Consider the following 27,361-nt stretch of genomic DNA (forward strand, 5'->3'; position numbering starts at 1 on the left):
CTGTCAGTGGAAACCAACTCAGAGCTTGACACAGATGTTAGAACTGAGAGAGAAGGACATTCACACAAGCATTAGAACTGTATTCCATGTGTTCAAAAAGTTAAGATGAGATCAAGAACGTATCTAAAAGATTTAAGTAGGGGGCTTCCACAGTGGTCTAGTGCTTAAGAATCTACCCACCAATGCTGCAGACATGGGTTTGATTCCTGATACAGGAAGCTCCCACATGCTACTGCGCAACTAAACTATGCATCACAACTACTGAGCCAGTCCTCTCGAGCCGCGAGCCACAACAAGAGAAGCCACCGCGCCAAAACAAAGAGCAGCTCCCACTCCATGCAACCGGAGAAGGCTCATATGCAGTGACAGCCCAGTGCAGTCAGAAAGTTAAAAGCAAAAAAACAAATCAGTTTTAAGGAAAATGATTCAAGTAGAACTCCTAGGGACAAACAATACAATGGATGGGATTGATAGCAAATTAAGATACTATGGAAAAAAAGGATAGTGAATGTAAAAGCATAGCAATAGAAACTATGCAAAATGAAATGCACAGAAAACAAGAATTTTAAAATTTAAAAGGATTATGAGTAAGCTGTAGTACAACTTCAGTTGCGCTCAGTTCTCAGTCATGTTTGACTCTTTGTGAACCCATGGACTCTAGCCTGCCAAGCTCTCCTGTCCATAGGATTTCCCTGGCAAGAAAACTGGAGCAGACTGCCATTTCCTTCTCCAGGGGATTGTCCTGACCCAGGGATCGAACCTGCATCTCTTGCATCTCCTGCATTGCCAGGCTGATTCTTCACAAGATTCTGCAAGATAATTGCAGAAAAACGTCTACTGCTGCCTCACTGACTAGGTCAAAACCTTTGACTGTGTGGGTCACGGCAAATGGTGGGAAATTCTTACAAAGATGGGAATACCAGACCACCTTACCTGTCTTCTGAGAAATCTGTATGTATGTCAAGAAGCAATAGTTAGAACTGGACATGGAACAATGGAGTGATCCAAAATTGGGAAAGGACTATGTCAAGGCTATATATTGTCACCCTGTTTTTTTAATGTATATGCAGAATACATCATGAGGAATGCCAGGCTGGATGACTCACAAACTGGAATCAAGATTGCCAGGAAAAATATCAATAACCTTCGATATGCAGAAAGTGAAGAGGAACTAAAGAGCCTCTTGATGAAGGTGAAAGAGGAGAGTGAAAAAGCTGGCTTAAAACTCAACATTCAAAACCTAAGATCATGGCATCTGTTCCCATCATCCCATGGCAAATAGATGGGGAAAAAATGGAAACAGTGATAGACTATTTTCTTGGGCTCCAAAATCACTGCAGACAGTGACTGCAGCCATGAAATTAAAAGACACTTGCTCCTTGGAAGAAAAGCTATGACAAACCTAGACAGCATATTAAAAACCAGAGACATCATTTTGCCAACAAAGGTCCATATAGTCTAAGGTGTAGTTTCTCCAGTAGTCATGTATGGGTGTGAGTGTTGGACCATAAAGAAGGCTGAGCACCGAAGAACTGATGCTTTCAAACTGTGGTGCTGGAGAAGATTCTTCAGAGTCCCTTGGACTGCAAGGAGATCAAATCAGTCAATCCTAAAAGAAATCAACCCTGAATATTCATCGGAAGGACTGATGCTGAAGCTGAAGCTCCAATACTTTGGCCACCTGATGCAAAGAGCCAACTCACTGGAAAAGACCCTGATGCTGAAAAAGACTGATGGCAGGAGGAGAAGGGGGAGACAGAGATTGAGATGGTTGGATGGCATCACTGACTCAAAGGACATGAGTCTGAGCAAGCTCCAGGAGTTGGTGATGGACAGGGAAGCCTGGTGTGCTGCAGTCCATGGGGTCACAAAGAGTCAGACACGACTGAGAGACTGAACAAGTGCAACTTCTAGTGGCTCGATTATGTACAAGCCCCCAAATGTAGGGGAAAGGAAAAATATTTCAAGAAATGATGCCTCACAAATTTCAAACTTAATGAAAAATATTAAAAATATTAAAACTGTTAGTTGCTAAGTTGTGTCCAATTCTTTTGCGAACTCATGGATTGTATAGCCCACCAGGCTCCTCTGTCCATGGAATTCTCCAGGCAAGAATAGTGAGTGAGTAGCCCTTCCGTTCTCTAGGAGATCATCCTGACCGAGGGATCAAACCTGGGTTTCCTGCATTGTAGGCAGATTCTTTACCATCTGAGCTAGCTACCAGGGAAGCCCCATTAACTCAAGAAGCTCAATTAACTGCAAGACAAGGAACATAAAGACAAGTGCACCAAAAAATATGATTAAATTACTCAAAAACCATTGATAAAAAGGAAATAATAAAAAGTACCCAGAGATTACATTTGCAGGAATTGACAAGCTGACCCTAATATTCCTTTAAAAAATGTGCAAGAGACTCAGGATGGTCAAAACAATCTTGACCAAGAACCAAGTTGGCGGACTCACACGCATAGTTTCAAAACTTAATACAAAGCTATGATAGTCAAAACAGTGTAGTAATGACATAATGACAGACATCTGGATGAATGGAAGAGAACTGAGAGTCAGAAATAAATCCATATATTTAATGGAAATTCATTTCTGGCAAGAAGAGTTCCAACACAGTGTTAGGAGGGAAAATATTCTTTTCAACGAATAAAGCAGGTACTTTTCCCCAGCCCATAGCTTTTCATCCTCAACACTTGATTTTTCACAGAGCAAAAGGTTCTAAGTCTGAGGAGGTCCAGTTTACCAGTTTTTCATTTTAGGGTCAAGTCTAAGTAGTCTTTTCTTAGCCCTTAATCCTGAGGATTTCTTCCTACTTTTTCCCTAAAAGTTTGATAGGTTCATATTTTACACTTAAGTATGTAATCCTGCTGCTGCTGCTAAGTCACTGCAGTCGTGTCCGACTCTGTGTGACCGCATAGACGGCAGCCCACCAGGCTCCCCCGTCCCTGGGATTCTCCAGGCAAGAACACTGGAGTGGGTTGCCACTTCCTTCTCCAATGCGTGAAAGTGAAAAATGAAAGTGAAGTCGCTCAGTCGTGTCCGACTCGTAGCGACCCCATGGACTGCAGCCTACCAGGCTCCTCCGTCCATGGGATGTTCCAGGCAAGAGTACAGTACTGGAGTGGGGTGCCATTGCCTTCTCCTAAGTATGTAATCCATTTTGAGGTAATTTTCATACAAGGTTGAAGCTCCTATTTTTGGTTTCTTTTTTTAATCAATAAATTTTAATTGGAGGATAATTACTTTACAACATTGTGATGGTTTTTGCCATACAGCAACATGAATCAGCCATGGGTACACACGTGTCCCCCCATTCTGAACCCTGCTCCCCCCTCCCTCCCCACCCCATCCCTCTGGGCTGTCCCAGAGCACTGGCTTTGAGCGCCCTGCTTCATGCACTGAACCTGCACTGGTCAGCTATTTTACACACGGTAATACACATGTTTCAGTGCTATTCTCTCAGCTCATCCCACCCTCGCCTTCACCCCCAGAGTCCAAAGCTGTTCTTCACATCTGTCTCCTTTGCTGCCTTGCATGCAGGATCATCATTACCGTCTTTCTAAATTCCACATGTACGTGTTAATACACAGAATTGGTGTTTCTCTTTCTGACTTACTTCACTCCATATAATAGGCTCATTTCATCCACCTCATTAGAACTGACTCAAATGCGTTCCTTTTTATAGCTGAGTAATATCCTATTGTGTATACATACCACAATGTCCTTATCCATTCATCTGCCAATGGACATCTAGGTTGCATCCATGTCGAGCTATCGTAAACAGTGCTGCAATGAACACTGGGGTACACGTGTCTCTTTCAATTCTGGTTTCCTTGGTGTGTTCATATTTTTGCCTACAATTGTTCAGATTACTCCAGAACTATTTGAAATTTCATCCCTGAATCTGCAATTCTGTGTTTCCTCTAATTGTTGTTGGATTTTTGTCAAAAATCAGATGGATTTATTTGTATTGAAGCTATCTAGGGACCCACCAGGAATCAGGAACAAAGATCAAATATATATGTTTCTTATTATGCCACAATGCCGTTAACCACCCACTGGGCCCATGGGGTACCTCCAAATCTTCCCAGGTTCTTCCCCATCCCATTTTCCTCTCAAGGGGGCTCCAAGAGAACTCTCCATCTGCCACAAGACATTCCAGCCCCAAATTCTGCCTGGCCTGGGACCAGTGCTGGGTTGGCAATCCTCCAACCCAGCACTGCCTCTCACTGCCAGGATCCCTGCCCTGCCTGAATCTTCACACCCACATGCGCACTCACGGTCCACTCGGAGCTCTGCCTTCGTAGAGGACACACCCACGCTGTTCTCAGCCAGGCAGCGGTAGACGCCCATGTCTGCTGGTACCACAGCCGTGATGATGAGCTGGTGGCCACCCTGCTGGTCCTCACTGATCATGTAGTGGTCATCCTCCTCCAGCATCCTCCCATCCTTGAACCAGCGCACGGTGGGCACAGGCTGGCCTGTCACCACACAGTCAAAGCTCACAGGGTACCCATCCAGCACCTCCTGATTCTGGAGCTCGGTCAGGAACACTGGGGCTAGAAGAGAAGGGCAGGGTCAGCACGCCAGCCCTGGGTTCCCCTCAGCTACCCCAGCTGCCAGCAGTTCAATGCTGCACGGCGCCCATTCACGGGAGTGCTCATAGACTGGCGGCCAAACAGAATTCTGTCTCTGTCAACTGAGCTATCCCCTACTCCCCATGCTCTAGAAGAATCCTCTCTTTGCCAGCCTGGTTCCCAAGCTCCCGTGAGGTCAGAGATAGCAGACAGGAAATGGGGAGGAAGGGGAAGTAAAGGGAAGGCCAGTCTGGGATTGGAAGCACCCAGGCAGCTGAGAACTAAAGGGAGGAATGATGCTGGGGGTTGTGAATGATACCCTCTTCAGGGTATCATTATGATGGTAATCCTTATGAGGGTAACGATGTTCCCTGTTAGGGAGACAGAGGTAAACAGCGAAATGACTTTTCATTTAACTTTAGTTGCCAGAGTGGGAAATGGGGTTCAGACTGGACTATGTGGGACCCTACCTTTTATACAGATTACATCTCAAACCCTCATGGGGGAAAAAGATAGATCCCTAAACTCTAGGAAGTCAGTATTCCCGAAGGTATTTCATAGAATAGGACTCTGAGGCTCAAAGAGGTAGAGCTGGAATTTAAACCGAGCTGTGTCTCACCCCAAAGTCAGGGCTCTTTGAAGCTCAGTGGGCTGCATCTGTGCACAACCGGAAGCTAAAGCCCAGCCACCTCCTCGAGTCTTCAGCTGACACTGGATCGCCAGCCTGGCTTTACTCGTCCTCCCCGCGTACAGCGTGCAGACTCACCAGCCTCTGCTGTCAGCGCTGGCTCCAGTGGGGCTGAAGGGGCGGGTGCCACCTTCCCGATGCGCATCTCCACCCTGCGCGGTCCCTGCTCAGACAGGCTGATGTCCACGCGGATGCCCAGCACGCCAAACATCTCCTGGAAGCGGCTGGCTGCCCGGCGGGCCTCCGCCAGCGTCTCAAAGCAGATGCAGATGGAGTGCTCGTCTTCGCGGTATGTCTGCCAGTCCCCGGGCTCCTCAGGCTCTGCCTTGCCCTCGTCAGCGCTGAAGAAGATCTCCTCGTCCGAGACCTCCGCTGGGTCCTTAGTGCGGAAGAGGCGGTGCAGCCGCCGGGCGGCCCGGCGGAAGGTGTCATCCAGCTCGCCCCCAGAGGAGCTCTCGTTCTCACTCTCCGTGCCACTGACCGCCACGCTGGCGCTGTGGGCCACGTGGCCAAACTTGTTGCTCACCTGACAGGTGTAACGGCCAGCGTCGGCCCTGCCCAGGCTGGTGACCAGCAGAGAACAGGTGCCGTCCGCAAGCTGGTCGATGTGGTGGTGCCGGCTGTCCGTCAGCTCCACGCCATCCTTCAGCCAGCGGGCGTGCACATCGGTCTTGCTGGACACGACACACTCCAGATGCAGGACGTCTCCCACCTGGGCCACGGTGTCCCCAAACGTGCAGCGGAGCACGGGCCCCTCCTGCTGCTGCATCTCCTTCCGGACCTTATAACCCTTGAAGGCCGCTTGGATCTTCACTGCAGCCTGGTCCAAGGTCGGGTCGCCCAGGTCCCCAGCGCTCAGGCCTCCTGGTGGTGGGGGTACTGCAGGTGACTTCTCCTGCTGCTTTTCCTGTGGCTTCCCGGAGGGGGCTGCTGGGGCCCCAACCTGTGTGCACAGGTGAGGTAGGGCGCCTGAGGCCCAGGGCAGGCGAAGGACGCGGCAGGGGCACACACAGGGCAGGGAGACGCAGGGCCCGGGTCTCCTGCCCCAGCTCCACGCCTCGCTCCGGCATGCCTCCTGCCTGCTGGCAGCGGCACTACCTTCACTGAGGCCGAGTGCCTGAGGGCTTCTGCTGCGGCCGAAAAGCAGGTCTACCCTCCCTGAAACTGCTTTCCCCAGAGGGGGACAGCACTCTGAGGAATACCACAGAGACCGGTTCCAGCTCTTCAGGAAAAGTGTTTTAACAGCCACATGGATGGATGGATGGGTAGGTGACTCAGCTGGGTCGGTAGCTGGATGACTGATAGATGGGCAGATGGTGGGTGGGAAAATGACTGGATAGATGAGTGCTGGATGGACCGACGGACTAACAGTGGACAGTTGATGTGTGGAGGAATGATGGAGTGGCAACGATCTAAGAAATGGGCGCCGCTCCTTGCAGGTCGAGCGGGAGACTCACCTTGCTGGCCAGTGGCGAGGCGCTGGGCCTCCCGGCCTTCTTGAGGTAGGTAACCAGCGAGGGCGTGCCTGCTCGGGATTCGTCGTCAGAGCTGGTGTGCGAGAGGTCAGCCTCGCCGGTGCGCGCCAGCTCGTCGGCCGTGGAGTACTCCTCTGAGAGGTCAGGCGCGGCCTCCTCGGCCTCCAGCCGCGGACCTGGCGGGCGGCCGTCCTCCTCGGGCAGCTCGCTGATGGAGTCCAGCGTGGGCTCGCGGCTCATGCGGCGCTTCCGGGCCAGCGCCTCCCACAGCAGGTGCAGGTCGCCCTCCTGGGCGGCCTCGGGGGGCAGGCTGGGCTGAGCGGGGGCCTCCTCCCCAGATTCTGGGGTCAGCACCACTGAGGAGGGCAGGAGCCCGGCCAGTCAGACAAGGACAGCGACCCCAGGCCGGCCCTGTCTCCTGACCACAGCTCCCTGTAGAAGCCTCTGCTGCCTGCCCAGGCCCCGAGAGCTCTGATGCACAATCTTGACAAGGTTTCAGAGGCTCTGAACGGCCCTCTCTAGGCCTCATTCTCCCTCCTGCACAAGAGCGGGTGAACACAGAAGACCCCAGGCCAGGGTCAGGTGCAGGGGGCTCAGACGGCAGGCATGCAAGGATTCGGAGCCAGCGGTGGGCACCAAGGTGGGGCATCGACCAGGGGACAACGTGATGTCAGATGTCAGTGATACGGGTTCTGACAGGAGGCTGAGTCACACCGATTGGTGCACTGCCCCACCCCAGGCCTCAGTCCTTAATGTGAGCTATGTTTCTCCCGCAGTTTCTCAGGAGAGAAGCATGTTGGCCCACTCCACACCCCAGGGCTCCTTCCTCCCCTCTGCACAGCAGGCCCCGGGAGACATACCCTGGAAAGCAGCAGCTGACCCAGAGGCTGACTCCCGTGCAGGGGCGCAGCGGTACTCGCCCTGGTCCTCCGCGGAGAAGCCCCGGATCAACAGCATCTGCCGCTGACCCTGGCAGAGGACCTGGACGCGCCCGCTCGGCTGGATGCGCTCTGTTCCCTTCAGCCAGACGACCTCACCCGCCTCGGCAACCTCGCACTCCAGATACAAGTCCTCCCCGGCTGCCACCTGCCGGCTCTCGGGGGCGGGGACTGCAGGCCTGGGTTCCAGGGGCTCTGCTGGGAACAGGGATCAGGGTCAGCAAGGATGCGGGTGGGACCCTCAGCTGAGAGAGGCTTTGAGAGCTGCAAGCTGGACTCCCGCCCTCATCAACCAAGACCGAGGCAGCCTCTCACCAAGCTTCACCGTCTGGGGCAGGTACACGGGCTCCCCAGCGCCCGCTGGGCCCACTGCAGCCACGCGGAAGCGGTAGGTCTCCCCGGGGGCCAGGCCGGCCACCACACACTCGGGCCCGGGCACCAGGTCGTGGCACAGCCGCCACTCCCCCGTGGCTGCAGCCTTCATCTCCACCCGGTAGCCACGGAGACCCCCTCCGCCGTCGCTCGTGGGGGCCACCCAGGACAGTGTCACGGAGCTGCCGCTGCGCCCCACCACCTCTGCATCCTCTGGGGGGTCGGGGAGGCCTGTGGGGTGGGGAGGAGGCGGTCAGTGCAGCAGCGGGCTGCCAGCACCCACAGACCTGCCCACACTGCTGTCTACTCCCCTGAGTCCTGTGGGCAGCTGTGCCCCTCAGCTCTGTCTTTCTGCGGGGCTGACCAAGGTGCGCTGGAGTCACAGGAAGACTATATGCCCCGAGTCCACTCCACGTGGGGGGCCATGGACAGCCCGCAACAGCTTCTGAAGCGGAAACCCCTCGTCCCCCCACCCACCTGCCCCAGAGCCCTGGACCCGGGCTGCGGCAGGCAGGCCCAAGCCACCCACCCAGCACAGTGAGCCTCGCGGAGGCGACAGCGTCGCGAGCAGCAAAGGTGACCTCGCCGGCGTGGTGCGGCTGGGCCTGGCGCAGCAGCAGGGCGTGGTGGCTGCCGTCGGCGGTCACGGTCCAGTCCGCGTCATCGGGCTGCACGGAGGCTCCGTTTATGTACCAGGTCACCTCACCCACGGGCACCGTCTCGCTAAGGGTGCAGCTGAAGCTGGCCTGCCCCCCGGCTCGCACGGTCACATCCTGGGGCGACTCCAAGACCTCCAGGCGCCAGCCTGTGGGGCGGGGTAGGGTGGCAGTGTGAACACAGAGGCCTGGGGGCATTCAAAGACATCCATGCCACCCCCTTCCCACAGCCCCAGAGCAGAGGAGGGCGCCTAGCCTCCCGCTCCTCCCGCCTCTGGGAGCAGCCTCAGAGATCAACGGCCCCAGCACAACCACCCCGCACTCTCCTGTCTCAGAGGTCACTGCCCTTCCCAGACGCCCCAGCTCCCTCACCTCCCTCCACCCCTGACCAAGCAGCCAGGTGCCCAGTGAGGAATCCCCACGATCCCTGCTGCCCCAGCCCTCGCCTATGACCCCCAGACAAATACCCAGCGGGAGGGGGGTCCTCAGGAACCCAGGCCCTCTCCTGTGACCCCAGCCCCCATGCCCCCGCAAGGTGACATCTGGGAGGGCTCTGAGAGCCTCATGTCCCCAGCCTCATCGCCAGCCCCTGCGCCCGAGCAGCGTGGGATCTGGTGAGAGAGGTGAAGAGTCCCAGGTCCTCACACAGGGGCTCCAGCCCACCCTGTCCCACCCCACTGCAGCACGCGGTATTTAGGGGGACGGGTCTGAGAGACATGCACCCCTGTGGTCCCAGCATCAGCCCCAGCATCCCTGATGTGGGTTAGCCCGCAGGAGGGGCCTCAGACCAACCCCCCACCCTATTCTCCTGCACTCCTGCAGGGGGACATCGGCTGGGGGGACCACAGAGAACCGCCCTCCCGACCCACAAGTCTCACCTCTGACAGTGAGGAAGGCAGACGTCACCATGTCCCCCACCAGGAAGGTCACGCGGCAGCTGTCCTGCGGCCGCAGGTTTTTGAGCAGCAGCAGGTGCCGCAGGCCATTCTCGAAGTAGACCACCTCGGCATTCTCCGAGGTGCGCACGGGCTCATCATCCAGAAGCCAGGTGTGGGCGGCCACCTCCGGCTGGGACAGGACGCACTCGAACAGCGCCTCGCCGCCCTCGAGCGCCTCCACGTTCTCCAGGCCCCTCACCACCGTGTTCTTGGCTGCAGAAAGAGGATGGCCCCAGGTGTGCTCAGGGCTTTTCCTACCCAGCACCCCAAGAGTCATGTGGGAGAGCCCCTCTCAGGATGAAGGGACTCAGAGGATGTGGCCGGGGGAGGGTGTCTGGGTGCCCATCAGGAGGAGCCGCACTGCGCCGCCCTATGTCCTAAGGCCCTGGCCATCCCCACACCAGCACCAGGCCTTGGTTAGGAAGGAGAGTCCGCTCCACCTAACAGGTGAGAAGCCTCACAAATGTTCACGGACTGAAAACTCACCCAAGGCTGCGACCCGGCTCAAACGCAGACAGAGGCTTCTGCAGCTCTGCTGCGGCATGGGCCTCCGGAAAACTGTTCCCTTCCTTTCCTCCCCCGGCCAGGGCTAACAGACCCATTGGGCTGCTGCCCTCACTCACTCACACCAGACATATCTCTGCCCTCACTCGCAGCCTGCCCCAGTTCTCCTGTACAGAGCACAGGAGTCCGTGACGAGCGTCTCTGCGTGTTCTGTGGAAGCCAGGGTGTCAGGCCTGGACATGCCAGGCCCCAGATCCAGCTCAGCGCCTGGGCCCCAAGTGCTTGCCACCTCCAAGAGCCCATTCCCATGACGGGCCCCTGGTACCGACACCAGTGGCCTCTGAGCTCCGGGGAGGCTTCTTGGAGGAGGCAGATCTCTGAGGATGGGCGTGACTGAGACAGGGAGGGGAGGTGTCCAGGAAGCAGAAGCACCTCGAGGGGACCCTGTGCGGGGGATGAAGAGGGGTGGGTGGGGGGCAGCAGGGAGCCAGGCCAGTGGAGTGAAGGACACAAAACAAGCTGAGGGGCGACAGCCGGGGGTGGAGTCAGGCAGGAAAGGAGCGCGACGTCACCCCAGGCTCACAGGCCTCCCAGAGCAGAGGACCCACGGGGCCCATCCGCATCCTTCTCCCCGCCGCCCTCCCGGCCCCGGCCTGCTCGCATCGCAGAGCACACTCCCCCATGGCCCTGGCTCCTTCATTCCCGAGTCAGAACCAACAGGACCCACAGGGACCTGGGAATGCACCTGCCTCACGTCTGCACTGCGCTGGGACGGCTGCGCCCAGCCAGATCAAGATTGCGGCTGCCCTCGGCAGCGACGCGATGGTGGCGGTGGGGGTGGGGGCAGGGCGAAGGTTGGGCCTACAGTCACTGCTGGAGCTCACCCTCCTTACCTCCTACTTTTATACAATCCCAGATCTTACAGCAGCAGTGGCGAGCCCGAGGCCTCCCTCCTGCTGCCTCCTGCATTTCCTTCTCTATTCCCTGCCTGAGGCCCAAAGGCTCCACCCCAGATGTCCACAAGCCCCAGCTGCCTCCTTCAGACCAGCTTCACACTGCAGCTCCTTCCCACAGCTCCTATCACATTCCTCCACCTCCCACAGGGGAGCCACCAGTGAAGGGAGGGGGCTCTGTCTGTTTCCTGTTGGGCCCCCAGGGGCCGAACAAAGAAATGTTTAAAGACATAGCTGTTGAAGTCGTCTGTGAATGGAATCCGAGTGACCTCAGGGGGATTGTGGCCCAGACCAGGCCCCACCTGCTCTTCCCGTTTTGGATGCCCTCTGACACTGCCAGCTCTCACCACTGGGAACATTTTGGGTTTTCCAAATCGAATGCGGCTTTGGCCAAATGACCCCCCCCTCCCCTGCAGAGCTGCTCCGTCCCCCATGGGGCATCCCTGCTGTGCTTCAAGTGGGGAAGCGGGGCTCAGAGTATCTTCTGAGTGACCAGCCCAAGAAGGGGCAGCGCTGGGGTCTGAACCCGGGACTCAGGGAGCTCAGCCCAGCGGCCCTCCCCTGCCATAGGACCCAGCCCCAGCTATGGTCCCAAAGGCCCCGGACCCGCTCATCTACCTGCCAGCCTCGGCCCCCACCTCTCCCCGACAGGGCGTTTGGGGGGCAGATCCTTCGAGCAGCCTCCGCCCTTGTTTTCCAGCTGTTTCTATCCGACTGCCTGGGGACAAGAAGGGGCCTGGGTGGGTGGGCTCAGGGCCTGCGATCTGCTTCCTGGGAGCCCCTCTTGCCCGCATCCTGTCACTGCCTGCCACTCCGCCAGCACGGCGCGGCGTGGGCCTCAGCACAGCGGTCCTGGGCCCGGGGCTGCCCGCCAGGCGGCCTCACCTTGCACTTGAAGCAGGGCCACCACACGGGTGCCCGCGGCCTCGCAAGAATAGATGCCGCTGTCACAGGGCAAGGCCGGCCTGAAGGACAGCCGGGCCACGGTCCAGTCCTGCTCTATGACGACGCGGTGCCCGTCCGCACACACCTCCTGCTCGTCCATCTTCCAGGTGGCCTGCACGGGCCGCGAGTACTGGCAGAGGAGCTCGGCCGGGCCGCCCTCCTGCACTGCCAAGTCCCGCATGGCACTGACCACTTCCACTGTGGGATCTGTCGGCCGACAGGCCAGGCACGCGTCAGCCGGAGCCGCTGACTGCGGCCCTCCCCCCTCTGCAGTCAGCGGCAGCGACTCAGAGGCGAGCAGAAGCAGGGCGGCGGCGGAAGGGGGACCCAGCACAGTGACCCAGGACCCTCTGCATGGGGCCAGCCTTGCCCCCACACCCCCGCTCACAACAGTCTCTATCTGCTGGGCCCCTCCTACCGCTGGTCCCTCTAAGCCCGCACTTCCTCTAGGCCGGGACACATGTCACCCCAGCAGGACACAAAACCCACATCTGAAAGCCCTTGGGCCTGTTCAGGGTCCAAAGCTCTGCTGGGCATGGGCATCCCCAGTCCAACTCACCCCTTCTCCAGGGGCCTTGTCACCCACCCCACAGGGGATCCCACCCCACCTCCACTTGCTGACATCCCATTCAACAAATGAGCTGCCCCTGGGATCTGTGCAAGTGCCCACATTTACTACGCAAGAGCATAGAGGAGGCCAGTTGACAAGCTGGCCAGCGTGGTTGAAACCACACTGGGGCTGTTGTGCCAAGAATGCCCAATACCTCTACTGAGAGCGGGCCGAGGGAGTTCCCTAGAAGCCCGCTACCCTCTCCAATGGCTAGCGCTTTCCCAGAAGGGCCCAAGAAAGACCCTGACCAAACCCGCGGCAGCAGAAGCAGCTATAAGCAAGGACAATGCAGGCCAAGCCCGGGGCTGGGAAGGCTGCCTTCACCTCCAGGCTGCTCTCTGGATGTACGCCTGAGGAAGGGGCAGCCACAGGGTGGTAACCGGGTGGGCAGTCACGCCCAGGCCCTGTGAGCAGCTGGGAATGGGGTCGGCCTCCAGCATGACTGCTGAGTCTGACCTTCTTTCTCGTCCACCAGCTAGGACTGCTGCCTGCCCCCAGCGCCCACGCTTGGCACATATGGAAAGGCGCCCGGTCTGTGTCCTGGGGGTCGGTCCCCAAACCCCCACCCAGGAAGCCCGCGGGAAGCGTGCAGGGGCAGCACAGCAGAAGCTCCAGCACAGGGCAGCTTCCATCGGCTGGTACCTTTGACCAACAACTTGGCCCTGGAGACCAGGGGCCCTGCTCGGTAGGTGACGGTGCCTGAGTCAGCCACCCCCAGGCCTGAGAGCGTGAGGGAGTGGACAGTCCCATCACGCACGGAGATGGCACTCTGGGGGCCGTCCTGCAGCAGGGTCCCATCCAGCCACCAGTGGGCCTCCGGCCCACCCACACGGGACACCTCGCAGGAGAACGTGGCCACCTCCCCCGCAAAGACGTCCACATTCTGTAAGCCACGTACCAGGCACGGCGCTGCCTCTGTGCGAGAGGGCAAAAGGAGGGAGATGGGCTGCCCTGGGTCTGTGGGGCCACAGCGGGGTCTACCACTGGGGGCGAATCTGGGTCCGCCATGCTGCAGGCAGCCTGGGGATGGGGTCTAGAGAGCGACTCTGGCCAGCTGGCACCCCCTGCCCACAGAAGGAGACAAGGAGACCACCCACAGTGAGCCTGCACCCCTGCACCCCACGGCACCCTTCACCATATGTTTGACTTCGTCAAAGGAGACCAATGCCCTGTATCTACACCCTGTTCAGCAAGGCAGAACTGACGAGCCTCAAGCCCCATGGATGCGATCCTCAAGGGCTCTGGGGCAGGACAGAAAGGTCAGGTCATGGGGCCCACCTCTCTGAGAGGGACAGGGGCTGCTACGAAGTGAGCCCACTTCCTTGGGCTTTGGAAGCAGATGCTTCTCCCATCCCCAGAGGGCCATGTGTCCAGGTGTCCCCTAAGGTCCCCCTGGCTGGCCCTTAGGTTCTGGGCCCTAACACAGAATGGCAACCTTCCTGACCTGCTGCACAGTAGGGTGAGTCCAGGGGGCTGCCCAGACCCTGCTCTGTGCTGGCACACCCACCCCAGCCAGGCCCTCCCCCAGAGCCCTCCACGTCCCTCCCAGACACGCACATCGACACGCCTGTCCCAGGCCCACACCAGTCACTCCATGTTCTCACAGGAGTGCACATCTAACTGTACCCTCAACCTGTCCACCAACTCCCTATTCCATCTCCAGCACGGTTCCCGAGTTGGCCCATCCTCGCCACCCTAGGCTCACAGCTCTGTCCGAAGCCACAGCTTGTGTCTGTGTGTGAGCCAGCTTACCGCAAATGGGGACCCTGATCGAGAAGGGCCAAGGTGCAACCCTTAGTGGGGTCTGCAAGATCCAACCCCACTGCATGCTGCCACTCACAGATGCCCACGCTGATGACACACGAGGTCCCTCCCACCCAGCTCTGCCCAGGGCACCCAGGACTCGGCCCTCTCCCGGCGTCCAGCTTGAGGTCGCTGCACTCGAGAGCCTTTCCCAGCCCTACAGGCTACAGAGCCGGCACGTGAAGACTCAAGGTGGGGACACCTGGGACTCAGGGCACACTGTCTTCCTGCCCACCCCCCAGCAGACCGGGGACTCCCTGAGGGCAGAGCTGAATCTGGCCCCTCTCAAGGTAGATAATAAATACATGATGGACAGATAATGGATGGATGATGGATGGAGAAATGGATAGTGGATGGATAGGTGGATGAATGGGTAGATGGCAATATGGATGGGTGGACAGACAGACATAAGGAAGGATGGTAGTAGAATGATGGTTAGATGGATGAACCAATGACTGATGCTGTGTGGATGGTAGATAGATGGGTAGATCCTGAATGCATGGGTAGATGGTGCATGAACGGATGGATAATGATGAATAGATGATGGCAGGTAGATAAACGCATGCATGATAGATAATAGATGGTGGCTAGACAGATGGATAGATGGGATGGTGGGATGAATGGATGGGTAGTTGAATAGATGGGTGTGGGATAAATGGATGGACAGAGAGAATACAGGGAGGGATGGATGGATGCATGGATGCATGCACAGATAGATGAATGGATAAATGGTGGATGGGCTGATGGTCAAGGGATGGCAGATGGATGGGACCAATATGAAAACCAGGAGTGGGACAGCAGATGAGGATGAGGCATACAGAGATGACCAATTCTGGGGACAAAGTATAACAAGTTGAAGGTCCTTAAATCTTATTTTCCTGTCTGGTACACCATCTTTCAAACCATTCATGTGTCACAGGTGAGATACTATACCAACATCTGAGAGCGTGTCAGGCACGCAGGTGTGTATAAGTAAAAGCACATGAACCTAAATCACAGGAGTAGCTACATGGAGGGAAGAAGCCCAGAAGGCCCTGCCTCGACCTCAGGGCCCAAGTCCCCAGCAGCCAGCCTCCCCACCTTCCCCCTACACACAGCCCTGATCCTACGTAAGGACTCCCTCACACACTGGAACTTCTCAAGCTATCCTCACTAGCCCACCTCCAGTGGCTTCAGTGGTCAAGGGTGCAAAATTGCCAACCCACAGCAAGATCACTGCTGGCAGGCTCAGATCTCTGGCCTCAGCACCTGCCAACAGTTCCTCGAGTAGGGACATGTGGACATCCACAAGTGGGGAGGCTAGCTGTGGGAGGGGGCTGCCTACCTGTGACCTTCAGCTGGGCCTCTGAGCGACATGGGCCCACTTGGAAACTGATGGTCCCAGCATCCTCAAGGGTCACCTGATGGAACAGAGACGCAGGTGTCAGGCTGGCAGTGCCATTTCAACCACTTGCAACTTACTTTGCAAGTCCCCAGCCCAGTTCCATTGGAGTTGGAAACTTCCCTCTCTCCCACCCTTGCGGGGAGCAGGTGGGAAGGCCCCTGGACGCACTGCAGGGCACAGGCGGTCTGGGGAACACCACCTTGTGCAGGGTGAGCAAGTGGAGTGTGCCGTGCTCCACCGTGATGTCGTTCATCTCGTTGGCCTGCAGGGGCACCCCTCCCAGGGCCCAGTGGGCCTCCTGGCCCAAAGCCCTCGACAGTCGGCACCGGAAGTGGGCGTCCTGGCCCTCGCTGAGCTGAGCGTCCTGCAGGGGCTCCAGGATGGTCACCTCAGGAACTGCATGGGGTGGGGACGGGGAAGAGGCATGGCATCAGCCTCCGTGCCAGAGACGCCCCTCCCCGCATCATCAGGACCACCTCCCAGTCCCCTGCATCTGCCCCCAGCATCCCAGCCCCAATTCCTGAAGACCGGCACACTGGGGATCGTTCTACTGCAACACTTAGGGTCACCCCAGAATCAGTCGTTCAGCGCCAGTTCCCCACCCTCAAAGGCAGGAAACTGTGCCATCCATTACTGTCCCCCAACAAGGCCTTCACCGAGGCGGGGTTCCGGCCCTCAAGTGCAGTGACGCCCAGCTCCTGCTACCTCGGACGGTGAGTTGGGCAGAGGACGTGTGGCCGCCCACGTGGAAGGAGACAGTGCCGGCATCCTCCGGGGTCACGCTCTTCAGCCGCAGTGTGTGGGTGCGGCCACCCTGGACCGCGACCTCGGTCACCTCGTTGCTCTGCAGCGGCAGGCCCTGGAGGCGCCACTCCACGTCCACGCCAGCCTGTGACACCTCGCAGCTGAACTCTGCTTCTCCATCAGCCTGAACCTCAGTGTCAGCCAGGCCCCGCACGATGGTCACCTCGGGCTCTGGAGTGTGGGCCAAGGGGGCCTTCACCAGCCAGGTCAGAGCACCCAAGCCAAGCTCCCATGCCCCGCACCCCAACTGCTCCCCAGGAAGCCTCCCAGGCACTCTCACACTCGTCTCCTGCCACAGCCCCTGCCTGCCCTGCAGGAATTCAGCACCCACTGCGCTCACAAACACAGCTCCCTCTCGTGACCCTGAGCTCCTGGGGACAGGGGCTGAGCTGGGGGCACCTCTGCTGGGAGGAAGCAGGCAATTGTGGGGTAGTGGGCTGCTCGTGTCTGTGGCCAGCCCTGCCCTAGCTGGGACATCAGGGAAGCAAGACCCTCAGGACAGAGAGGAGTTCAGAGAGAGCGGCCCGGGCCTGCTGCCCCACCTGCAGGCTGTGGGGTGGGGGTGGGAGGCAGGGTGGTGATTGGGGGCTACAATCTCCCCAGGCGACTCTCGTCTCTAGGGACATCAGCACAGGGTGGTGCAGACGTGAGCACGGAAAGCCTGTACCCCCAAAGGTCTGAGCGCCACCCCGGAACTGCACCTGGTGAGGGAGCCGGGGGGCCCGTGAGGGGGCTGTGAGGGCAGTGGGTGCGGCAGGGGGCACTCACCTTTGACTTTGAGGAAGGCCAAGGTTTTCTGGCTGCCCGCCACGCAGCTGTACTCGCCCACGTCCTCGGCCTCAAGCCCGTGGATCAGCAGCTCACACGTGGCCCCCTGGCGCCGCATCTCATACTTGGGGCTCGCGTGCAGCTCCACACCCTCCTTGAGCCACAGCACGGGGACCCCAGCCTCCGCATCACTCAGCTGGCAGCACAGCCGGGCCACGCCGCCCGCCTCCTGCTCGGCACTCTGCAGCTCCGTCTTAAACACGGGCCTGGGGGCTGGGGGGAGCAGGGAGGGGCGCTCAGAGCTGCTGATCAGGGGGCCTGCCGGTTTCAGGGCGGCCCGGGGGCTGGGGGAGGGCGGGGCCCAGCGGGAGGCTCACCCCGCACAGAGAGGCAGGCGGAGCTCTGCGCGTGGCCCGTGTCACAGGTGTAGAGGCCAGCGTCCTCCGGCTCGGCGCCGCGCAGCAGCAGCTCCGCGGCTGTGCCCTCCAGCACCATCTGGTACTTGGCACACGGGAAGAGCTGCAGGGAGCCCTTGCGCCACTCCACGCTGCTGCACGCCCGGCTGAGCTCGCAGCGCAGGCGCGCCGTCGCGCCCTCGTCCACCTCCTGGGCCTGCAGCTCTCGCAGGAACCTCACGGGCGCAGCTGCGGAGGGGAGCAGCACGTGAGGGCGGGAGCAGCTGTGGGGGCAGGGGGGGCGCCACCCCGGGTCTGCCCACCCCGTGGAGCCGGGTCACCTCCCCCGGGCGGGGCCGGCCTGGGCGCCCACCTGTGACGGACAGGGTGGCGCTCGTGGCCTGGGAGCCGCAGCTGCAGGTGTACTCGCCCGTGTCCTCCCGGCGCAAGCCCCTCAGCACAAGCTCCGCCACGCAGCCCCGCCGCCGAGGCTCCCGGCGCTCGTCAGCCTGCACCTCCAGGCCACCCTTGCTCCAGACGACGGTGGCCCCAGGCTCGGCGAGCTCACACTGCAGGCTGGCAGAGGCACCCTCCTCAGCCTGCAGGCTCTGCAGCGGCTTCCGGAACACCACCTGTGGGGCTGCAGAGCGGGGATCAGGGGTGCGGGGGAGAGGGAAGGGCAGCCCCAAGACGGGGCCCAGCCACCCAGACAGGCGGCTGGCACCCCAAATCCAGTCAGACCCGCTGAGGGCCTTGGCCAGGCCTGCCTCACCCGCCCACGGGACCCACTGCCTCAGGCTCCTCTGGAGGGTCGGGGTGGGAGTGGGGTCACGGGCCAGGGTCTCCTTGAAGGGAAAGCAGGGACTGCAGTGGGGGCCGTGAAAGGAATTCTGGATCTGACGCAGGTGATTCTCACGCTGACCTCCACCCAGGAAGCCCACAGACAGGCCTGTGTCCCTCCCGGCCACTGAGGCAGGAAAGGGGGAATCTCCGTACACTACCAGGGCAGGGCCACGACCCCCAGATCCTGCCTCGAGGCTGTGGAGCATTGGGGAAAATGTGGGCTGCATTAGGACAGGGAGGGGAGGGGGATAAGGTGGGAATTCCATCCACACACAAGGGTAAGCCAGGGCAGGTCATCTGAGTGGAGAGCAGAACCCAGACATGAGGACATTGAACAGACTTTGGCAGAGGGCACACGGGCGACAGACTGAAGCTGCACAAGACCCAGAGGAGACGGGTGCCCACGCGAGGCTCCCAAGTGAGCCCGCAAGCCCATCCTTACCCGTGACTGTCAGCATGGCCGAGGTCCTCTCCTGCCCGCACACACACGAGTACTCCCCAGCATCCGTCAAAACCAGCTCACGGATCTCCAGCTCACACTCGGCTCCGTCCTGCCTCAGGCTCACTCTGTCCCCGGCTCGGAGGGTCTCAGACCCCTTCCTCCACTCCACAGGGGCCACCTTGCTCAGCTCACAGTGCAGGGTGACTGTGGCCCCTTCTGTGGCCTCCTTGCTTCTCAGCCTCCCTATGAACTCAGCTGGTAAAGCTGAACACAGTAAGAAAATGCAAGCATCAGAGTCTCGGGGGAATTTTGAAAGCAGGAAGTGACAAGACAGAGGAAAAGACACAGCTGCCCACAGGACATAGGACGGAACCTGCAGTGATACAAGAGCTGGAAAGCAGCTAGGAGGCTGGTTTCTCGTGGTTCACACAACAGCCCAGGAGGCAGAAGGAGTTCTGGGGAGTTACGGGAAGAGGATGATGCTGAGACGAGTAGGGAAGGTGGGGTGAGTGCAGGTAGATGACACGAAGTCAGTAACTGGACACCAAAGCACAGCTCCTCCTGGTCACACATGGTCTTTACCCCTGACGGTGAGCGTGGCTGAGGTCTTCTCCTGCCCGCACACACATGAGTACTCCCCAGCATCCTCCACGGTCAGGTCACGGATCTCCAGCTCACAGACGGCTCCCTCCTGCTTCACCCGCAGTCTCTTTCCAGCTCTGAGGGTCTCGGGCCCCTTCCTCCACTCCACAGAGGCCACCTTGCTCAGCTCACAGCGCAGCTTGGCTGTGGCCCCTTCCATGGCCTCCTCCTTCCTCAGACCCTTCGTGAACTTGGCAGGCAGGGCTAGAGATAGGCAGACAGACACAGATGCTCAGGCGCCCTGTACACACAGGTGAGGTAGGACATGGAGGGTACACAGGACACACACGACCCAGCTGGACACAGGTATGCTGGGGCTGCCAGCATACACGCTGACTTTACCAGGTCCAGCCTGTACACGCACCACAGAACAGCGGGGAACACGGCAGGGAGAACAGAACGGCTAGGAAAGGAAAAGGAACGGGGCAGAAAGGAGAACAGAGAGCAGAGGGCCGACAGCAGCCACCAAACGCCAGTCCTTATGGCCACACACGATCTTTACCCCTGACGGTGAGCGTGGCTGAGGTTTTCTCCTGCCCGCACACGCACAAGTACTCCCCAGCATCCTCCACGGTCAGCTCACGGATCTCCAGCTCACACACGGCCCCCTCCTGCCTCAGGCTCACTCTGTCCCCGGCTCTGAGGGTCTCAGGCCCCTTCCTCCACTCCACGGGGGCCGCCTTGCTCAGCTCACAGCGCAGCTCGGCTGTGGCCCCTTCCATGGCCTCTTCCTTCTTCATAGCTTTTATGAACCTGGCAGGCAGGGCTGGAGATGGGCAGAAAGACACAAACACAATCAGGATCTCTGAACACACAGAAGAAAACAGGATGTGGGAAGTACAGAGAAGACCCCAAACCCAGCAGGACTTGGACTACCTGCTGGGTGTGCCAGAACACACTGTGACTATGACTGTGATTTTAAAATGCGCAACCTGCGCACGTGCCACAGAATACACAAGAGATCATGACCGAGACAAAGAAAATAATTAAGGAAGGAAAAGGAGCAGGCTGGTGAACTAGCAGTAGAGTGATGACAGGCAGTCACCAAATGCCAGTCCTTATGGCCACACACGGTCTTTACCCCTGACGGTGAGCATGGCTGAGGTCTTCTCCTGCCCACACATGCATGAGTACTCCCCAGCATCCTCCACGGTCAGGTCACGGATCTCCAGCTCACACACGGCTCCCTCCTGCCTCAGGCTCACTCTGTCCCCGGCTCTGAGGGTCTTGGGCCCCTTCCTCCACTCCACGGGGGCCAACTTGCTCAGCTCACAGCACAGCTTGGCTGTGGCCCCTTCCACGGCCTCCTCCTTCCTCAGACCCTTTGTGAACTTGGCAGGCAGGGCTGGAGATGAGCAGACAGACAGAGACTCTCAGGTGGCCTGTACACACAGATGAAGCAGGAAGCAGGCAGTACACAGAAGACACAAGACCCAGCTGGACACAGGCCACAGGCTGGGTGTCCCAGGCACACACGCTGAACCATGGCCCCCTCGGCCCAGTCCGCTCAGCATGCCCATGACCCCGTCCACAGACCCCTCAGGCCTCACATCTGTGAATCTGGTGGGCAGGGCAGGAGAGGTTAGGTGTGGAGAACACCCGATTCTGCAGAGCTCCCTGGGGACAGGACGGGACAGGATGGAGTGAAACACACAGACCCCAGCAGGACGCAGGACAGAACCTTCAGTGACACGAGGGGTGGGAAGCAGCTCAGAGGCTGGTTCCCTGCGGTTCACACAACAGCCCAGGAAGGAGGGAGGAATTCTGGGGAGTTACGGGAAGAGGGTAAGGCTGAGATGAGGAGGGATGAGTGCAAGATGCCATGAGTCAGTAACTGGACACCAAAGCACAGCTCCTCCTGGCCACACGTGGTTTTTACCCCTGACGGTGAGCGTGGCTGAGGTCTTCTCCTGCCCGCACACGCATGAGTACTCCCCAGCATCCTCCACGGTCAGCTCACGGATCTCCAGCTCACACATGGTCCCCTCCTGCCTCAGGCTCACTCTGTCCCTGGCTCTGAGGGCCTCAGGCCCCTTCCTCCACTCCACGGGGGCCGCCTTGCTCAGCTCACAGCGCAGCTTGGCTGTGGACCCTTCTATGGCCTCCTCCTTCTTCATAGCTTTTATGAACCTGGCAGGCAGGGCTGGAGATGGGCAGAAACACACAAACACGATCAGGATCTCTGAACACACAGAAGAAAACAGGATGTGGGAAGTACACAGAAGACCCCAAACCCAGCGGGACTTGGACTACCTGCTGGGTGTGCCAGAACACACTGTGACTATGACTGTGATTTTAAAATGCGCAACCTGCGCACATGCCACAGAACACACAAGAGATCATGACCGAGACAAAGAAAATAATTAAGGAAGGAAAAGGAGCAGGCTGGTGAACTAGCAGGGCAGGATAGGGAACTGGGAGCAGAGTGATGACAGGCAGTCACCAAATGCCAGTCCTTATGGCCACACACGGTCTTTACCCCTGACGGTGAGCATGGCTGAGGTCTTCTCCTGCCCGCACACGCATGAGTACTCCCCAGCATCCTCCACGGTCAGCTCACGGATCTCCAGCTCACACACGGCCCCATCCTGCCTCAGGCTCACTCTGTCTCCAGCTCTGAGGGTCTCGGGCCCCTTCCTCCACTCCACGGGGGCCGCCTTGCTCAGCTCACAGCGCAGCTTGCTTGTGGCCCCTTCCACGGCCTCTTCCTTTCCCAAACCTTTTGCAAACTTGGCAGGCAGGGCTGGAGATGGTCGGAAAGACAGAGAGACTGTCACTTTCTGTACACAGAAGAAACAGGCCTTGGACACCACTCTGCAGACACAGAACTCAGCTGGACGGGGCCCATCTGCTGGTCGTGCCCAGCACACTCTGACTGTGACTTTAACAGTTCTGATCTGCAGGACAAGCAAGAAGCATGACAGAGACAAAAGTAATTGTGGAAGCAAAAGGAGCAGGACAGTGAGAGAGCAGGGCAGAAAAGGGGACTGGGAGCAGAGAGATGAAGGCCAGCCACCAAACACCAGCCCATGTGGTCACACATGGTCTTTACCCCTGACGGTGAGCATGGCTGAGGTCGTCTCCTGCCCGCACACGCACGAGTACTTTCCAGCATCCTCCACGGTCAGGTCACGGATCTCCAGCTCACACACGGCTCCCTCCTGCCTCAGGATCACTCTGTCTCCAGCTCTGACGGTCTCCGGCCCCTTCCTCCACTCCACGGGGGCCACCTTGCTCAGCTCACAGTGCAGTGTGGCTGTGGCTCCTTCTGTGGCCTCCTTGGTCTTCAGTTCTTTGATGAACTGAGCAGGCATGGCTGCAGAGAGTTAGATGGACAGAAGCCATCAAAACCCATAAAGGAGTGAGTGGGGGTCTGACCTGAACATTCAGGATGGGTAGATGCAGTATGGGTGGAAGATGTGCAATGATGCAGACCAGAGCATGTGTGACAGTGCAATCCTCTCCATGTTGCTCAGTAAATTGCAGGCCGCAAGAGATTGGCTCCATCCAGGCCTCTTTTTTTCTCAGAGTTCATCTGTCCTACTTATATCTTTTCATATTGTCTAACGGCCTACCTCACCTACACCCAGAGTCCAAACCATGCTCTTTCAGCTCACAACTTACACATGCAACAATGCAATGGACAACTCTCCTGGAAGAACTACCAGGAGGCTTTCCAGGCTTTCCATTTGTGCTTTCCATCCCAGGTAAGACATCAATCACATGTTGCCCACATCTGGGCACACTGCAGGCCTTCCCTGCCTTCACCAGCTCCCACCTTATTCACCTTACACATTCCTTTCCTGACCCCACTGGACCCCCACTCTCCTGACTCAGATCTCTTAGATCCCAGTGGATTCCAGCCTTGGCCTTCTAACACTGCCCCCTAGCCCTCCAACCTGCAGTCCTCTCTTCCATCCCAATTCCAGGCAGAGTGTGAACTTCACAAGTTACAGCTGATCATGGCTCATCCTGGTTACACCCTGCTGTGGCCTGAATCACATCCCTCAAAATTCGTACGTTGGGGCTCTAACCTCAGGACACAGAATGGAGATGTATTTGAAGAGGTAACTGAGGTGAATGAGCCCAGTGGGGTGGAACCTAACCCAACATGACTGGTCTCCTTATAAAAAGAGGATATTACGACACAGATACAGAGAGGGATGGCCACGTGAGGGAATGGAAAGATGATGGCCATCTACAGGCCTAGGAGAGAGGTCTCGAGAGAAACAGCCTCAGACTTAGCTTCTAGGGCTAGGAGGAAACCATCTTCTGATGTTTAAGCCACTACTATACTGTTAAGCCATTTAGATTTTGGTACCAGGAATGGGCTGCTACTGTAACAAACACCTAGAATTATGGAATTCTCTTTGGAACTGGGTGATGGGTGGAACTGGAAGGTTCTGAGGTGCATGTTAGATAAATCGAGATTGCTTGAAGATAATTACAGCAGAAATATGGATTCTAAAGGTGCTCCTGGTGAGGCCTCATACGGAATTGCATTATTGGAAACTGGAAGGAAGCCAATCCTTTTATAAAGCAGTGAAGAATTTGGCTGAATTGTGTGTCCCAGAGTTTTATGGAAGGTAGAACTTACAAGTGAACTTGGGTATTTTTAGCTGAGGTAATTCCTAAGCCAAGCATTGAAGACGCAGACTGCTCCTTGTTGCTTTTGGTAAAATGTAAGAGGAAAGAGTTATAGTGAAGAAGGAAGTATTTAAACAAAGAGAAAACAAACACTGATCCTTCAGAAAATTTTCAGCCCACTGAAATTTCAAAAAAATAAGAGAGAACACCTGTTCTAGAGAGAATATACCAAGTGTGTGGTTGGAAATCATTTGGTAAAGAGATTTTATGTGTGAGTCTCAGATCCAATAGCCATCTTAGAAAAGCCAGGAACAGAAATGGAATCACCCAGGAGGCTGTGTGGAAGACTCTCTTGTCTGAAACCTTGTTCTGCTGTGAATTATAAAGGAGACCAACAAGGCTTCTGAGAACTTTGTATCAGCAGAAACACTGCCAGCCACGACAATCAGACTCCGAAGGGACAGGATGGAAGATGGGATGTCTAGCGGGTGGGTCAGTACAGCTATGCAGCGGGGACATGTTCTATCCTTCAAAGTTGGGAATAACCCCAAAGGCAAGGCCGCCACTGCATCCACGGTCCCAGAGGGCCACCTCTGTGCAGGGCCCAGAAGTCAGGGCATTGAGCCAGAGGGTCATTCTCTAATCTTGAAAATCTCACAGAATTTGTCCTTACTAGGTACCAGATTTCTGTGGAACCAGTGGCCTCTTTCTTCTTTCCTATTTCTTTCTTTTACAATGGGGACATCTACCCCATGCCTGTTCCACTGAAGTATTTTGGAAGCACATAACTTGGTCTGATGTTTCAGGTTTATAACTGCAGAGGAATTCTGCCTCAGGATGAATCATACCTCCAATCTCACACACACTTGATTTAGGTGAGATTTAGATTAGACTTTGGATTTAGCCTGACACTAAAATAGATTAAAATTTGGGGGTTTGGGGTAAATGTACTCTGCATGTCAGAACATATATTTTGGGGGCAAGAAACCGAGTGTTCTGGACTGAAACATTTTTCTTCTCAGTTAGACGTGTCCAATTCTTTGTGACCCCATGAACTGTAGCAGGCTTCCCTGTCCATCACCAACTCTTGGAGCTTGCTTAAACTCATGTTCATCAAGTCACTGATGCCATCCAACCATCTCATCCTCTGTCGTGCCCTTCTCCTGACCTTGAACTTTCCCAGCATCAGGGTCTTTTCCAGTGAGTCAGCTCTTCGCATCAGGTGGCCAAAGTATTGGAGCTTCAGCTTCAGTATCAGTCCTTCCAATGGACATTCAGGACTGATTTCCTTTAGGATTGACTGGTTTAATCTCCTTGCTGTCCAAGGGATTCTCAAGAGTCTTCTCCAAAACTACAGCTTAAAAGTATTAATTCTTCGGTGCTCAGCTTTCTTTATGGTCCAAATCTTTATGGAATGAATCATGTCTCCCCTCAAATTTACATACTGAAGTCTTAACCCTCAGCAACTAAGAATGTGAATTTATTTGGAAATAAGGTTTTCGTAGAGGTAATTAGGGTAGTATGGAGTTACCGGGAGGGTGACTAATTCAAATTGACTTGTAAGTGTTCCTATAAGAAGAGAAGATTAGAACACAGGACACACAAAAGGATAACCAGGTGAGGACAAAGAAAGAACATGGCCAGTTACAAGCCAAGGAGAGAAATCTCCCATGGACACCTTGATCTTGGACTCCCAACCTCCAGGACTATGAAACAATAAATGTGCGTTGTAAGTCACCTGTATGTGGCATTTGTTACACAGCCCAAGTTTTCTGAGACACAGCTCTTTAGAGGCTGCACACAATCTCCAAGGTCACTCAAATGCTGTCTGATTAGCACAACACAGGAGGGCCTGGGCTGTCTGCCACCTGCTCCCTGAACTGCCAAACACTGAACCTCAGTCCTGCGGCGCAGCTCTGTCACCAGCATGAACGACCCCACTGCACACCTGGGGCCCAGAGCCCACACACCCCCTCAGCCTCAGCCGTGGCTGAGGGCCGCTCTCTGAACCACAATGCCTGCTTGCTGGTGCCTCCTTGAGGGTGTCCTTGCACCACGCACCCCTGGAGTCTGTACCCACAGGGCCTAGACAGGGTTGGCCAGTGTTTTCGTGAAAAGGGTTGTAGCCCTGAGACAACAGTAGCGCTGGGAGAGCACGTTCCGAAAGGCAGAAGTCACGAGCGTGGCCACGTGCAGTCTTCACCCGTGACACCAGTGTGGCCGAGGCACTTTCCTGCCCACACACCCCACAGGGTCCACCACGACCAGGCCACGGAGCTCCAGTTCACACGTGGCCCCGTCCTGCCCCAGGCTCACTACGCTCTGTATGTGAGGAGTTCAGGCTCCTTCCTCCACTTCACAGGGGCCGCCTTGCTCAGCTCACAGTGCAGGGTGGTTGTGGCCCCTTCTGTGGCCTTTTTCTTCCTCAAGTGTTTTGTGAAACTGGTGGGCAGGACTGGGCAGAAAGACAAACACGCAATCACACTAGGTGAACATGCAGTGAAGACACGAGGTAAAAAGAACTGAGGAAACACGAAACCCAAGTGGACATGGGCCATGCTTGGGGTGGGCCAAGGACACGCCGCGGGTGGGCCTTCCCTCAGCGCAGCCCCTTCAGGGGACGCCTCGGGCCTCATACATGGTGTTCAGCTGATAGGCAGGGCTGGGAGCGCCAGTGACATGGACACCATGAGATTCTCTGGGGAACTGTTGGGAAGCAAGTGACAGGATGGAGGAAAGGACTCAGACTCAGACACGACAACAGAACAGTGTCAGTGGTGACACAAATGGTGGGAAGTGGGTTAAATGCCGGCTTCTTTTGGTTCACACATCAGCACAGGAAGCCGAAAGAGATTCCACAGTCTTATGGAAACAGGCAGCATTGAGACGGGAAGGGAGCATGGACTGAATACAGAAGGACGCCGTGAAGTCAGTAACTGGACACCAAAGCACAGCTCTGCTTGGCCACACATGGTCTTTACCCCTGACAGTGAGCGTGGCTGAGGTTTTCTCCTGCCCACACACGCACGAG

General features: G+C 57.1%; 1 protein-coding gene across 1 annotated transcript in view; it reads right to left on the bottom strand.

Annotated features, from left to right (window-relative positions):
- The window catches only part of OBSCN (obscurin, cytoskeletal calmodulin and titin-interacting RhoGEF), a 216,267-nt gene that overhangs the window by 28,341 nt on the left and 160,565 nt on the right, over positions 1-27,361 (bottom strand). Inside the window, 20 exon segments of the mRNA XM_070460853.1 lie at positions 4,287-4,565; positions 5,350-6,214; positions 6,729-7,102; positions 7,607-7,879; positions 8,000-8,287; positions 8,586-8,861; positions 9,591-9,863; positions 15,790-15,865; positions 16,049-16,245; positions 16,555-16,824; positions 17,422-17,694; positions 17,799-18,065; positions 18,190-18,456; positions 19,102-19,365; positions 19,684-19,947; positions 20,246-20,509; positions 20,825-21,088; positions 21,623-21,886; positions 22,223-22,486; positions 22,796-23,059. Coding sequence (XP_070316954.1) covers positions 4,287-4,565; positions 5,350-6,214; positions 6,729-7,102; positions 7,607-7,879; positions 8,000-8,287; positions 8,586-8,861; positions 9,591-9,863; positions 15,790-15,865; positions 16,049-16,245; positions 16,555-16,824; positions 17,422-17,694; positions 17,799-18,065; positions 18,190-18,456; positions 19,102-19,365; positions 19,684-19,947; positions 20,246-20,509; positions 20,825-21,088; positions 21,623-21,886; positions 22,223-22,486; positions 22,796-23,059 — 5,826 coding nt within the window.

The sequence above is a fragment of the Odocoileus virginianus genome, chromosome 3 (genome assembly GCF_023699985.2).
Source record: "Odocoileus virginianus isolate 20LAN1187 ecotype Illinois chromosome 3, Ovbor_1.2, whole genome shotgun sequence".
In the NCBI taxonomy this organism is placed as follows: domain Eukaryota; kingdom Metazoa; phylum Chordata; class Mammalia; order Artiodactyla; family Cervidae; genus Odocoileus; species Odocoileus virginianus.